Raw genomic sequence first — 13,722 nt, 5'->3', positions numbered from 1 at the left:
TCTGCTGCTTATCTGTTTCTTCCGAATCAGAATGGAAAGAATTTGCCAAAATATTTGCTAGGAAGTGTGTTGTAGCGCCTTTTGCAATCTGCTTATCCCCAAGTTTATCATAATTCTTGTACTTGAGATCCTGAGTACTCTGTTTTACATATGAAGGAACATTCAGCTGGAAAGCTCTGCTTTGGTTTGTAGTCGCCGACTCGAGTCTGCTGACAGTCTGAAAGTCTTGCAAAGCATCCCGAATGTCTTCTTTTCCCCTGACTGTGTTTACTTGGTGCCGCGGGATAATTTATACTGTAGTAAGATCGTAAGTTCAAGGCATTTATTATATAGAGACAAAGCACAAAGCAAGGAGAAAGAAAGGTGGGAAAACGGATCGCAAAGAGAAGAGACACGAAACACTTTATCCGTTTTAGGTAGTAGGAAGTTGTGGGTAATAAGACTGGATTTATGGATGAGCAATAGAGGAAATTAGTTTCATTAATAGGTTAAATATGCTTTGCAGCACAGCAGGAACTGTGGAATACATAAAAGTAAATGATTGGTCTGTCTCCAGCATTTCACATGGTTTCTCTCCTCTAATCTGCCCGACAGCCCCGTGTGGCAGGTCCCGTTGTCTCCAGCTTTACCGATGGGGGGACGGGCGCGCTGCCCGGAGGGCCTCACCCGAGGCCTTCCGCTCTCCAGCGGGGCGGCTGGATCTGCACTCAGACGAGAAGCCACCGGCTGTGTTATGTCCACGAATTATTTCTTAGTCAATTTAAAAAAAATAAAATCAGTTGGAATTGGAACACAACGTTATCTGGCTTGTATAGAAAGTAATTATTTTCTTAGGTAAACCTTTGGGAGAAAAGAAGTAGCTTAGTGGATAAGAATGGTAAAAAAAAAAATTATTTGGAGGGGGTGAAAAAAAGAATAAATGTCATTGGAAATACAGAAAAGTGAATATACCTGGTAGAAAAGTGTAAGTTCCTGTAGACCACTGGCTCTCAAACTTGAGCTTCGGCTCCAGTTGAGAACTTGCATTTCCAGCAAGCCCCCAGGGGATGCTGACGGTCCTGGGGCCGCACGTGGAGTTCACTGCCATGGACAGCCTGAGAAAGGTGGGAACACGGCCAGTGTGTGCAAGGGGGATGGATCTGGGCGGCAGCATTCAAGGTGCAGGGGACAAGGGTGGATGGGAAATGAGAGTCTTTAATGCGTGTGGCGAAGTCAAGCTCACGGTTTTTACAAGTACGCACAATCAAGTGCCGTGGCCAGCTGGGGCTAGACGTCGTGGTGGTGAGGAAGGATGTGAAACGCTTTTGGTGGCTGTTTCCAGGCGTTGCCCACATCTGGAGCAGGGCCTGGCCTCGGACAGGGGCCCCGCGGTTATTCGTTGCATGAGTGAGTGGACAGATGGAAGAATGAGTTAAGGCCTCCTTATGCTAATGCTACTCAGCAATTAATATATGTGCTCCCATTCTTCTTAGGTCCCTCTCATAAAAACATTTTTAAAATTTATCTTTTTGCTAAAGACAGTTTTTGGAAAACATTTCAGGATGTACAGGAGGCAGGAAATTTCCCTTTCGTTCTAGCCCCTTTGCCTGGTCCCTCTCCTTAGAATCCTCTAACGGTTTCCGTTCCAGTTGTGTGTCCGTGCGTACATTGTTTAAGACACAAGAGTAGCAGAGCGTACTATACCTCTATTTTAGTCATTACTCTTTTCATTTACCAGTCTATTTTGTTGGTCATTTCACATAGCTGATTGATGGAAGGCCGACTCACTCTTTTTTAACTGCCCGTTTTACTCAAATTCCAGACTGTGGAGGGAGCAGTATTTAAGCCGCTCTCTGCTGATGGACATTTAGATGACATCCAATCTTTTGACACAGTTGGAATGCCAGAGGTTGTCAGCCGGTGTGCGACAAGAGTTTTTAGAATGTGCAGTACCTGACCACTTATATTTAGTCAGGGGCACTGACCCCTTTTCCCTCAGATCGTCAAATAAAAAGTGACAACAGCCAACACAACAGTAGCCATCTGGTGTGAATGAGTCAACATATACCTTTAAAAATAGTATATTTTTGGTGTGCTGCAGCATTTTAGTAACTAGTTTATATGTGCCACCAGATGAAAATGGTTGAAAATCACTGCGATATCATCTGTAATTTGGGAAATGCTATCCAGCTGCCTCCAGAGTGGGTGAATTAGCTTACTTTCCCGCCAACAGTTTAAGATCAAGCCCATTTCCCTGTATTCTCAAAAAGATGTTTTAGGGAATTTTTATCTTTGTCAGTTTGATTGATAAAAATTGTATTATGGCTTTTATTTGTATTTTTCTAATTGTGAGTGAAGTTTTACATGTTTTATGTTTATTTCTTGTTTCTTTTTTCTGTGAACAGCACACTCATGTCCTTTGCTCACTTTTCAGTTGCTTTTTCTCTTGTTGAATCTTAGAAGCCCTTTATATAGTATAGAGATTGGCCTTTTGTTATATGTGATGCAAACTATTTTTACCATTTGATCATTGTTTAATTTACTTTACCTTAAACAGCTATTATTTGATGGTTGTGCATGTGAAGTGAATTTAGAATTTTACCCGCATTGCCTTTTCTTTCTACACAGGATTTCTTAACATTTGGGGCCTGAAGACTGGAAAGCACCCTGTCCGCCGCCTCGGGCACGGTGCAAGAATACAGGCGCTCGCCCTCGGCCGGGAGGACGCAACTGTCGCCGCCGCCTCCGCTTTCAGTGTCGTCATGTTGCGCCCCGACGAGGAGGGCTGTTGGCAAGCAGCTGCAGAATTTGAGGTTCAGAAACTGGTAAGCTTTTAGTCTCGTCAGTTCATGTTTCCTTGGTTCTTAGAACCTCTGAATCGAACCTAAGCAAATAGTAATGATGTTGGCAACTCCCACGCACTCAGGAATCCCCGTGGGCCTGGTACCCGCAAGTCTCAGCACAGCCTGGTGAGACAGGTCCTGTCACTTTCCCCGGTCACCAAGAAGCCCGTGGGCACCCAGAGCAGTGAAGGGACCTGCCTCCGCCTCAGAGCTCGGAAGCCGTGACTCAGACCCCAGGGCGAGGGCGAACATCAGGCACGGCTGGAGGGTGTCGTCGCTGTGCCCCTCGTCCCCTTTCACGGTCAGGATGCCCTCCCCGGGGAGCCCTGAGGTCAGCCCTGGGCTGATGTGTAAGGGAAAAATGAGTTCAGCGCCGTCACCCCAGACCTATGGCAAAGGGGGGGGTTTCCATCCTCAGCTTTCTTCACCCGAGTTCTTCTCACCTGGAGTGGAGGGTGACTCTTGAGTGAAAATAGATTTACGTCAGCATGATTTGGTGTAGCCACCTTCCAGCGTGCCGCATGTGGGGCCGAGCCAGCCATGAAGAGTTCTTCACGTGGAGCTCATTTCTGAGTTCACTTGTACGTGAGCTTCTACTTTTGCGTGGTAGGAGATGATTTGGTGGTAAGAAGGAAGAGCTTAAATCTGTCTATGCTGAATATGGATTTAATTTAAATAACCTTGATTTTGGCACTAGTAGGAGACTGAGCAGAAGAGCCAACACTGAGTAATAAATTGATGGCCTGACCTGGAACGGATCCTGTTCCTCTCCGTTTTCCTCCCGGTGGAAATCTTGTTAGACCTGAATACCTAAAAAGCCTCGGCGTTACTACTTCACCTTCCTAAGCTTCTTGTCCCTTTAATGATCAGATCTCTGCCTTCTGGGTTTAGTGTTTCCCCGAAAACTGCCTAAGGCGGGTATCCTGTCCTGGGTTTTATTGGAGAAACGTGAAAGCTCCATATTTGTTTGTTTTCGGAACGACCGTTGTGCTTATTATCTGGTCTCTGATGGAGAACACTGCAGACCAGCTGTAATTACACAACTCACACAATTGCTTAAGATGTGAGGCCTCTGTAAAATGCAAATCCTGCTTTGGCAGTCAGGTGGCGTCCTGGCACGGCCTGCAGCTTTTGAAGTAGTTTTACAGCTCCCAGCAAATGGCACAGCCGCTGTCAACCCGAGCCTCCGGGTCTGTCCAAAACCCAACGTTAAGACGAAATTAAATGGCTCGACTGAGGATGTTAACTTTAGAAAAATAAGAAAGGGCTTTTCAAACAGGGAGAGGAAGCGAGCTGGAGGCATGGGCTAGACCGCTTGCCACGTGCCATTTCTCGCCCAGGATGAGGGGCTGCCGCAGAACGTGTTGTCCCTGCAAAGGCCCCGGCCCATGCAGCGGGAGGTTTCTGCCTTCCCGGATGGGCCCCCTGGACTGGATGGGCCCCCTGGATCTCGGTGGCAGCGTTCCCACGTTTGCCACGTTCGCTCAGCGCATCCTTCCTTTGTGATGGGCTCTTGGCTCCGGGTGTGGGGCTGCCACTCATGCCGCCGGGCCCGAGGATTAGCAGTCACCCAGATGTTTCCTCTCTGCCTCCAGCTCCTGTGGACAGGCCTCCGGATTCAGGCCTGGGGACTCATTTGGCTTGTCATCAGGGCACTGCTGTCCTCTCACACTAGGCGTTTTCATGAGCTCACAGCATGGCTCGCCTTCTGCTTCCGTACTCCTGGAGTTTCCTCAAGAAGTGAGACCTGTGGCAGACTGCACCTGGGGGCAAGGTGCCCCTTAGGGATCTAGAAAAACACTCCTTGGAACGACTCCCTCATGCACATGCAGGCCAGAGAAAGTGGTAGCACTGCAGTGGCGTAAAAGTGCCATTGGCCATGGCCTTCCTGCGCACGGGGACATTGAAACCAGGAGAGGGCAGGTGCTGTGTATAATGTGCTCCTGTGTATGCTGCGCATCCATGTTTTGGGCCCAAACTTTTAGGAAAAAATACTTTGTTTTAGTTTTGTAATTTTTTATGTATTTCTATTTAGAAACACAACCTATTACTGTATTCCAGAGTAGTATTTTGCATAAGGATATTGTTACTGCTTTCTAGAGTTACACTTTTAATGCATAAGCATAAATAAAAGAATTAAAAACACATAGAGATATGGAATTAGTACTACCCATGTATAATGCTCATCCTTATTTTTCCCTCAAAAATTTGGGCAAAACAAGTGCAAACTATACACAGCCAAATACAGTAACTCAGGTATTGGGTTGGCCAAAAGGTCTGTTTATGGTACATAAAATTAAAGACATATTTTTCATTTTCACCAGTAACTGTATTGATTTGTATATATTTCGAGTATGTCAGCTATCTCCCTGCATGGTAGAACGTTGATTGTTCTTGTTAATGTCTTGATTGGATCATTATCAGCTTCAGCTGGTTTACCAGAGCATGCAGCGTCGAGAAATCTCGGGCACGAAACTCCACCGACCACTCTGACACCTTTAGTCAGTCACAGCACCTTCTCCACACGCGGCACAGATCTGTTGTTTTGCATTTCAGTTGCGCTTTTACCTTTCTTGAAATAAGGAAGCATAACATGCCAGAAATGTTGCATGTTTTCTTCCACCTTTGGTATTAAAATGACTACACAAAATTCACCAATTTTGGTAATTTTTTTTAATGCACACTGATATGATAGCTGTTACCATACAGTCTAACAGAATTGTTTCGAATGAAGTTGAAGACAACTAAGCACTACCAGAGCCATCTTACTGAAAAGACCAAATGGACTTTTTGGCCAACCTAATATTTTGAACCTTTTAGCAACACATTTTTGGTATTTATACAAATGTTAAAATGTGGTTTCTGCTCCTTTGGAACTGAGTGAGTTTTATTCAGTTTCTGATAAAAACAATTTTTGAATAGTTATTACACCCACATGGTTCAGAATTTAAAGACCCAGTAAAGCTCACAGTGAGAAGTGTCGCTTCCACCCTGTCCCTCAACTTGCTCCCCACTTTGAAAGCCGCCATAGCGAGAAGACTCATGCACATACAAGCCGAGTGCCTCACACAGTTCCTCCGTTAACCCGCACACACGCCAGCACACTGACCCCTGTTGCCTGGCTTCCACGCTTTCCCCCCAGATTTACCTGGGAGAGGGTCCCGTGTGCATCGGGTCGTACAGAGTGTCTCCCTGCTTGCCTCTGTGACTGCATGCGTGGTATTCCATCGCACAGATGGGCTGTAAGGTAGTTAGTCCCTTAGTAACGCATGGTAAACTGTTTCCAGTTTTTAGTGATGACAGAATGATGCTATAGCAAGTACTCTTGTACACAGCGTTCTGCATAAATATGAGTGTATTTGTAAGGATAATCTTAGGGACTTGCTGGGTCAGAGCGCAGGTGCATTTAACATTATGGTAAGTTGTGGCCAGGTTTCCCCCTGGAGAAGTGGGACCAGACTGCTTCCCACAGCCATAGTGGGGCCCAGAGGTGTGGTTGTCCCCGTCACTTTCAGCCCTGGGTCTCATCAGGCTATTGGGTCTTTGCTGACATGACAGGTGAAGACGGTATCTCAGTGAATTTGTACTTCGTACTTCTCTTCCTGGGAGTGTATTGTGTTTCTCCAACAACGAGCATCTTTTCTTTTATATAAGAGCTGTGTTTCATTTCCTGTGAACTGTGCTTTTGCCCCTCTTCTTCCTTGGGGTCGCTGGTCTTCTCACTGCTATGTAGCAGAACCTAGACAACTTTGAGCAAGTCAGGAGGAATTGTAGCTGGACCCAAAGGAACAAACAACTCTGTCCTTTTCCAGGTTGACTACCTAGAACTAGTTCCAGACACCGAAAGGCACCCGGTGGCAGTTGCCACTGCTGGAGACCTGGTGTACCTGCTGAAGGCCGACGCCTCTGCCAGAACCCTGCACTGCGTCTACGGCCAGCCTGCCACCTGTCTCGACGTCTCGGCCACCCAGGCTGCCTTTGGAGTGAAGAGTCTGGGATGGGTGCACGAAGGAAACAAGGTATAGAAGGCGGGGTGTGCGGCTGACGCAACGGAGCCTCAGTTTTTATGTTTTAGAAGGCAGTTTAAAAGATTAAAGCCCTGAGATACATGGGGGGTGGGGGGGAATATTCAAGCACATGAAAAGGATATGAAATGAAAAGTAATTGTTTCCTTTCTCCTTCTTTCTGCCAGCCCCACTCCACAGAAGAAACTATTAATAGTTTCTAATAGGTGTCCGTCTAGGAAAAATTCATGCATGTATAGGTACATTTATGTGCTAAAACACAAATCTCTGCAGAAAAATGTTTGCATTCTCACCAAATGCAAAATTTACATTCTCACCAATAGTGCATAAAAGTACCTCTGATACTTTTTGAGCCAGAAGCAAGGAGAAAAGTTTTTAATTGAAATTCTTTGCATGATAACTAAATTTTATCACTGCTTAGCATTTTACTATCTTGACTGTAGGCCAAGTACTTAGCCTTGAAAGTCTCACAGCTGATTTATGGGTGTCTCTCTGTCCTCCAGCGGAATCAGGGGAGAGGATCAGGTTCGGGTTTGTTTTGGTTTTTCTCCACTTGCCACTCGTGACCCCGCCAGCAGTGGCGTCATCCCCAGGAAGAAACTCCCAGGGCTGTGACTCTAGGGACAGCAGCCTGCCCCTGAGGAAGGAGGCCCCTCCCCGAGCAGTGGTGTTGAGTACCAGAGAAGGGCTGGGCTCTGGGCCTGCACGGTCCATCCCAGCCCTGCCACCTACTGCCCCAGGAGGCCTCAAGCAGGCTGCATGGCCCTCTTTCTGCCTCGGTTTCCTCATTTGTAAAGGGGGCTCATAAGAGTACCCACTGCATGGAGTTGTCAGGTTAGACAAATCCGTGTTTGTCAAGCTTTGAGCATAATGCTCAGCGTGTGACAGTTAGCGGTCACTGTGCGTCGCGTGATTTCTACCACGCACAGTTCGACTCTGGCCTCCGGTTGTGACTTTTACATTCCTGTTTCCCCTAATACATCAGTCACCTGTGAGGTCAGGTCTCATTTGTGCAGGTGTTCACTGGTTTTGCAACTTAGTGCTCAGAGAACTGAAGCGCCCCGGATTCCAGCTGTGTATCCCTCATCCTGGAGGGCGGCGCCACAGGAGCCCATGTGGCTCCCTGTAATCTCGATGTGGGGAGGGGCCCTCTTTGCGCTCCAGGCCGGCTGTCCGGCTGGGGCAGGAGCCGCGCCTGTTAGCTGGAAAGTCTGTGATGATACCGCTCCTGCGTTTTGCCTTCCTGGGAGGCGGGGGAGGGGCAGCAGTTGGTTTCCTAAGGCTGTTTTCTTTCTCGGGCTTTACGGGAACTTTTCTGATCCCTGGTGAGCTCATTTGTTCAGAAAAGAAAGACTGAATATTTACTTTTTCATTTCTCATCCATTATGCTTCCAAGTTTAGGTTATCTCATTTATCTCTCAAGTTCTCAGTGTCGTGAGGGGATGGATATATTTAATGCTAGCCTGGTTTAAATTTTTCATATTTTTAATAAATTTTTCATCCGGCAGCTCCTATTTCTCTTTAACTTATCTGAGTAAACTTATTTCTGTACCATCATAAATTTTGATACAGTTCTAATGGAGATACTTGAGAAACCACTCAAAGGGGCCGTTCCGCACAAACGCGGCTGGGAGCAGCCTTTGGACGCCTCTGAAAACTCTCAACCCAGTTAAAAGCATTAACTATAAGAATCTGCTGATTAACACCTTAATTTTATGGAAATTCATTTTTAAAAGTTTATGGTGTCCCAGATAACTTGTTACTGGTGTGTTTCATTGGTATTTTTAAGTTGAAGGAAGTAAATGTGCCGCTGGAAAGCGCCGACGCGTCCTTTGAGGTCCGACAGCCGCCGCTGGTCTCCCGAGTTCTCGGTGAGCGGAGCGAGACGCCAAGTTCCGGCCCAGCGGGCGTGGCCGGCTACCGCCGGCGCTCAATCTGCGCAGGCGCCGTTTCCCGACGCGAGAGCGTCCAGGGAGCGTCCAGAGCGTCCATCGGACAGGAGGGGAGGTACGCTGCCGTCTGTGCCTCTTCCCTTAGTTTTGCAGGCACAGGGCTTCCCGCCTGATGGCGTTTCATGGGTTTTTTGCTTCCTTGGAAAAACCTGCATTTTTAAGAAATTCAGTGGTCATGTAACATCCCTGTGTAGATTAAGCGCGTCGCCCTGCTGCTATCCTGTAATATACTGTCATCATTCCCAGATAGTTTCATGTGCGGCGCTCCGGGCCACTTTGCCTGTGGACGCCGTGTTCTGGCTGCATCTGAGCTGCGGCCCGGCAGTGTGTCCCGGCACATCAGATGCAGTTGGTGTGAGACTGTTTGCAGCAGAGTTTGCCTGGAGCTGCGTCCACTTGGGGGTTGGTGTCTGCGCCTCTGGCCTGGATAACTCGGAATCAGATGAAGGCTTTATGAGAACAGAGTTTGGTTTATCTCTGTTTGTAGCTGATGCAGAGCTGGGGTTTAGCTGGGGTCCATTATTGATTACGCGGGATAAAAGCAGACAGCGAAGTCCAAATGTTGATGTGGAGGACATCTGAGTGGGGAACTGAAGTTTCTCTGCCTGGAGAAGTACTCCGGAGGTGCTTTTTTGGGTTAGTTGGGGAATATCCTTGCTGTATGTGTGATGAGCGCATTAGCATTTTAGAGGCACCACAGCTGTCTGAGCATCAAATAATAATGGTTCAAATTCATTCATACATCTGGCCGGCCAGCACACCATGTGTTCATCCCACATAGTTGCAGGGCACTGGATGTGCTCCTGGCGCTGGAGCGTGAAACAGCCTTACGCACAGATTTCAACACACTGGTTCTTATCAAGTAACCCAGCTCTGTTAATAAACAGTGTTCTAGGAGATGAAACCAAGTAATGAGCAAAACGTATCTATTTAACCTGAAGAGAAGGCTTTTGCGTGCAGCTGGTGTAATCGTTTCCGGCTCCCCTCGGGGGATCACAGAGAGTTCGAGCTCTGTGCATCAGCGCAGACTCCCAGGCTCGTGAAGCTCACAGGCCAGGCCTTGGGACCACACTGGGAATTGTCAGCATTTTCTCTGCCCGAGTAAAGTCATAAAAAATGGCTATTGTCTATTTTCATTGTTAAAAAACCAGATCTTTAAACATCTTTTTTAAAAAGAGTATTTAAAATGAGGCAATGCATCTGCCTAGAAATCGGAAGATACGAAGAGGAAGGGTGTATGATAGGATGACCCCTTCCCACTCCATCCAGCTTGCCACCTGGCTGCTTTTCCTGGAGCCAGATTGGCGTTGCCAGTGTCTGCACATCCTTGCGGAGATGTTGTGCCCATGTGTAAGCGAGTTTTTGAGACGTGCCCTCAGTCCCCTCCTTTTAAAAGACATAAATGGTAAAATGTTATTGTTCTGTACCTTGCCTTTTCCTTAAACAAAATCTCTTTTCAGTTTTCAATCCTCACCCGAGGAAATGTTTATTAATTTTAAGGGGTGGGGAGGGACATTGACGTGAGAGAGAAACATCTCCCAGTCACTTCCCACATGCACTCCTACTAGGGATTGAACTTGCAACCTTTTGGTGCCTGGGACAACGCTCCAGCCAGCTGAGCCACTGGCCAGGGCAACAAAAGTCTTACAAATCATTTCACCATGTCTTGTTACATAATAGAGAACTGCCTGGTGTTTGGTGGGGTTTTTTTGTTCTGTTTTTTTGCAACTGTACGGCACTTCACCTGTGGGTGCACCTTTGGTTCTTCTGCCCTTGCCACATGTTTGGTTGCACGCAGCTGCTGGCAGTTGTGGACGGACGGCACTTGGTCCCCACGAGTGTATTTGGAGAGCTCGTTCCTGAAAGGAGACTTGCTGGGCCAGAGGGGCCTGCGCCTTTGTATTCGGACAGCCATTGCCCTCTGTAGACGGCGCCCCTCGGAAAGCGGCAGACGCCGTCGTCCACCCCATCTTCCTAGCAGTTCTGTGACATCTTTTCTCTCACAGTTTCCAGAAAGATCACAACGAAATGAGGCCAGAAGGAATATGCAGAGATGCATCTGGTCCTACTCTTCATTAAATTATTTTGTAGCGCTCTGTCTTTGGGATGAATTATTGCCCATCGTAATCACCTAGATTACCTACAGCCAGTGGGATGGGACTGACAGCCCTCTTGGGCTGCCGTTAGGTAGGACAGGGCTGTGACCCACACTGACGCGTGGTCCTTCTGGGTGCATTTGGTGCCGTTGGAGGGAGAGCCTGCGGGTTTTTCAGTCGGTAAGCTGACTTGCCTTTTTCTGTGAAATGAGGGGGTAGGGCACAATGCCTTTGGGCATCCATCTGGCATCCACGGGCCTCGAACCCTGGCTGAAGTGATCAGGTGGTTTAAGCTTCCCCTTTGCCTGCAGAATAGTATTGAGCTGTCCCACCATTGGGAGCCACTGGTGGCTGAAGGCTTCCGGAAGGGGCTGAGGAATCATCGCCTGCTGCTGTTTCTCTAACGAGGTCTCCCTAAGGGCCGTGCTTACTGGTGGCAGAAATGATTGGCCAGGAAGTCGGAACTTCTTCATCACGTCCTGTGTCATGCTGGGCAAGGGGCATGTGGTGAGAAGGGCTTCCCAGAGCTTTCTTACTTTTAGATGAAAATGGATACTTAAGTTTCGCCATTGCATTCTTGGGTTCTCAGACTTGAGTGGCGTGCACAACCGGAAAGGTAGCGGCTGCTGAGTGGCATGCGACTGTGAAAGCAGGCGAGTGCCGCAGCAGCTGCCCTGGCCCCGCTCCCCAGCACGCTGCCGTGCAGACACCAGCATCAGCTCCATTGTCCACCTTTGTTCCCAGATGTCCGTTCGAGGTTTGTCCCTGTGTGTCATAGTCCCTGAATCTGTCAGAAGTTCTTCACCCAGGAAAACGTGTGTGTGATGCTGCATCATCTTTATTAATTCTTTTTTGCTCCCTGAGTTAAATTTTGCCCTCAGAGGTGGCGGCTTGGAGGATAGGATTGCCCCATTTCAGAGCATCATGTCGATGACGAGTCTCACGCCTCACAGAGGGAGAGGGAGACCCATTTGGGGTTCTCAGCGTCACTCTGTGCACTCGGGCCTGTTTCCTCACGTGGCTCTGGAGCGCCTGGCAGCCTGGCATTCAGGGCCGGCTGTGCTTGGCCGCACGCGGCGCACGCCCTGATCGGGGAGACGCCAAAGAAGCAATGCTGAAGGCCGGCATGTCTCACAAGGATGCCGGCTGGGCACTGCTGCCTCCTCAGCTTGCATCACGCTGGAGAATAGCTGCTGACGTCTCTCCTGCTAATCATTCCCATCACGCGGACGTGAAAAGACGTGGGATTGGCTGCCTGCGCTTGTCACAGCTGGGAGTGTGTGTCTGTGAGAACTTTGGAATCAGACACAGGCGCTTGTGGATGCCGACCCCCGTCTCCCGTCCGGCCCCAGGAGACGCATCCACCCCCCTCGCTTGTTCAGGATGCCACCCCAGAGCAAGATGAGAAGCTCGGTCTTTCCCAAGCAGGATGAGTGATTTAAAGCTGAAAGTTCACAAAATAAATGTCGAATTTCCTTTCCACTTGCACCGTGAACCGTTAGAGTGTTTTATCTTTCCTTTATTCCCGGAGAAGCTTAGGAAAATAGTTCTTGGAGACCAGTTTTCTAGGTTATTGACTGGTGTCGACTACCAGAAGGATCTGTGTTCGTTGCCTAGGTTACTGTCATTGTTAGTGACTGTTTATTGAGCACGTGCTACAGGCTGCGTTTCTGACTGGCACTGGAAGCGGAGGGATGAATCAGGCATGACATCTGCCTCAGGCTTGCAGCCTCGTGTTCCTCATCGACGGCTGAGCCACGGAGGGTTGTTTCCTCTGCACTGAGACACGCGCCGGGTCGCAGGGAGACCTTCACCGTGAACTTGCTGAGTTCCAAAGCCATGAAAAACCACACGGATAAATAGATGGGGATTGAACATTCAGACGCGGTTTGTACGTGTGTTAGTGTTTAAATGGCATCAGTAAGTGACATAATTGTTTGTAATTTCATAAGACACGAGATTCTCTGGATGTATTGGGAGGACCCTAGAGCAGCTCACGGAGCCCTCGGGGCTCTCGGGACAGACAGAAAACGTCTGACCTGGGCACCTTTGAGGCCCTGCCCGCCTCTGATGTCCTACGCAGCCACGACAGTGAGTCTATGGAAAGTACTTCTTAGATGGCTGCTACTGGCTGCTGCTGGTGGACGAGGAGAGGGCTGTAGGGCCACCAGCGGTCCTGACGGACTCCCCAGCAGGAGCAGTGACCTTATAGAAAGTACACACGGGGAAAACTCTTTTCTGCTGGGTCAAGGTAGTGGTAAAACCATTGGGGGCTGAACCAGATAAACCTTTGGCAGGTTACTTACATGGGGAGGTAGGTCACATGCCTGTTAGATACTGAGCACCAGTACCTCCCCACGCCCACCAGCCCTGGGGTTGGGGGGAGTTCATCAGGAAAGCCTGGGCAAGAGGGCAGTTCAGGCAGAGGCGGCAGCTTGGAGGAAGGGTCTCCCAGGGGCCAGGAGGCAGCACAGAGGTGGCCAGGCTGCTGGAGCACAGGTGCCCTGGGCTGGTGTGGGAGCTGGGCTCAGGTCCTTTTGTCATGATGACGGCAGTCTGTGCTTCTTCACCAGGTTCATTTCCCCAGAAGTGATTGGAAAGCATGCATTTGGGGGAGCCGGGGACAGGCCAGCTTAGCGCTCTGCAGCACTAATGCAGCAAGTTCAAGCGGCTGCTGAGTCACTCGGCCTGATGGCCTTGGAGGAGCGAATGCTTTCGTGGAGAGGCCTGGCTCTGTGTCTGAAACATCTTTTGTCTTCACTCATACTTGTTGCATCGTGCTTTACACCAGTGGCACTTGTATTGTCTTCTGATTTTCAGAAACACT

General features: G+C 48.7%; 1 protein-coding gene across 1 annotated transcript in view; it reads left to right on the top strand.

The window, feature by feature from the left end:
- FBXW8 (F-box and WD repeat domain containing 8) overlaps nucleotides 1–13,722 on the top strand; it is a 104,714-nt gene that overhangs the window by 62,799 nt on the left and 28,193 nt on the right. The window contains exons 6-7 of the mRNA XM_045842421.1: nucleotides 2,608–2,804; nucleotides 6,635–6,841. Of these exons, the coding sequence (XP_045698377.1) occupies nucleotides 2,608–2,804; nucleotides 6,635–6,841 (404 nt within the window). The remainder of the gene's footprint in view (nucleotides 1–2,607; nucleotides 2,805–6,634; nucleotides 6,842–13,722) is intronic.

This window comes from Phyllostomus hastatus, unplaced genomic scaffold (genome assembly GCF_019186645.2).
Source record: "Phyllostomus hastatus isolate PE091 unplaced genomic scaffold, TTU_PhHast_1.1 phas_contig_1162, whole genome shotgun sequence".
Lineage (NCBI taxonomy): Eukaryota > Metazoa > Chordata > Mammalia > Chiroptera > Phyllostomidae > Phyllostomus > Phyllostomus hastatus.
The sequence above is the reverse complement of the archived record's forward strand: the minus strand, read 5'-3'. Positions and strand labels throughout refer to the sequence as shown.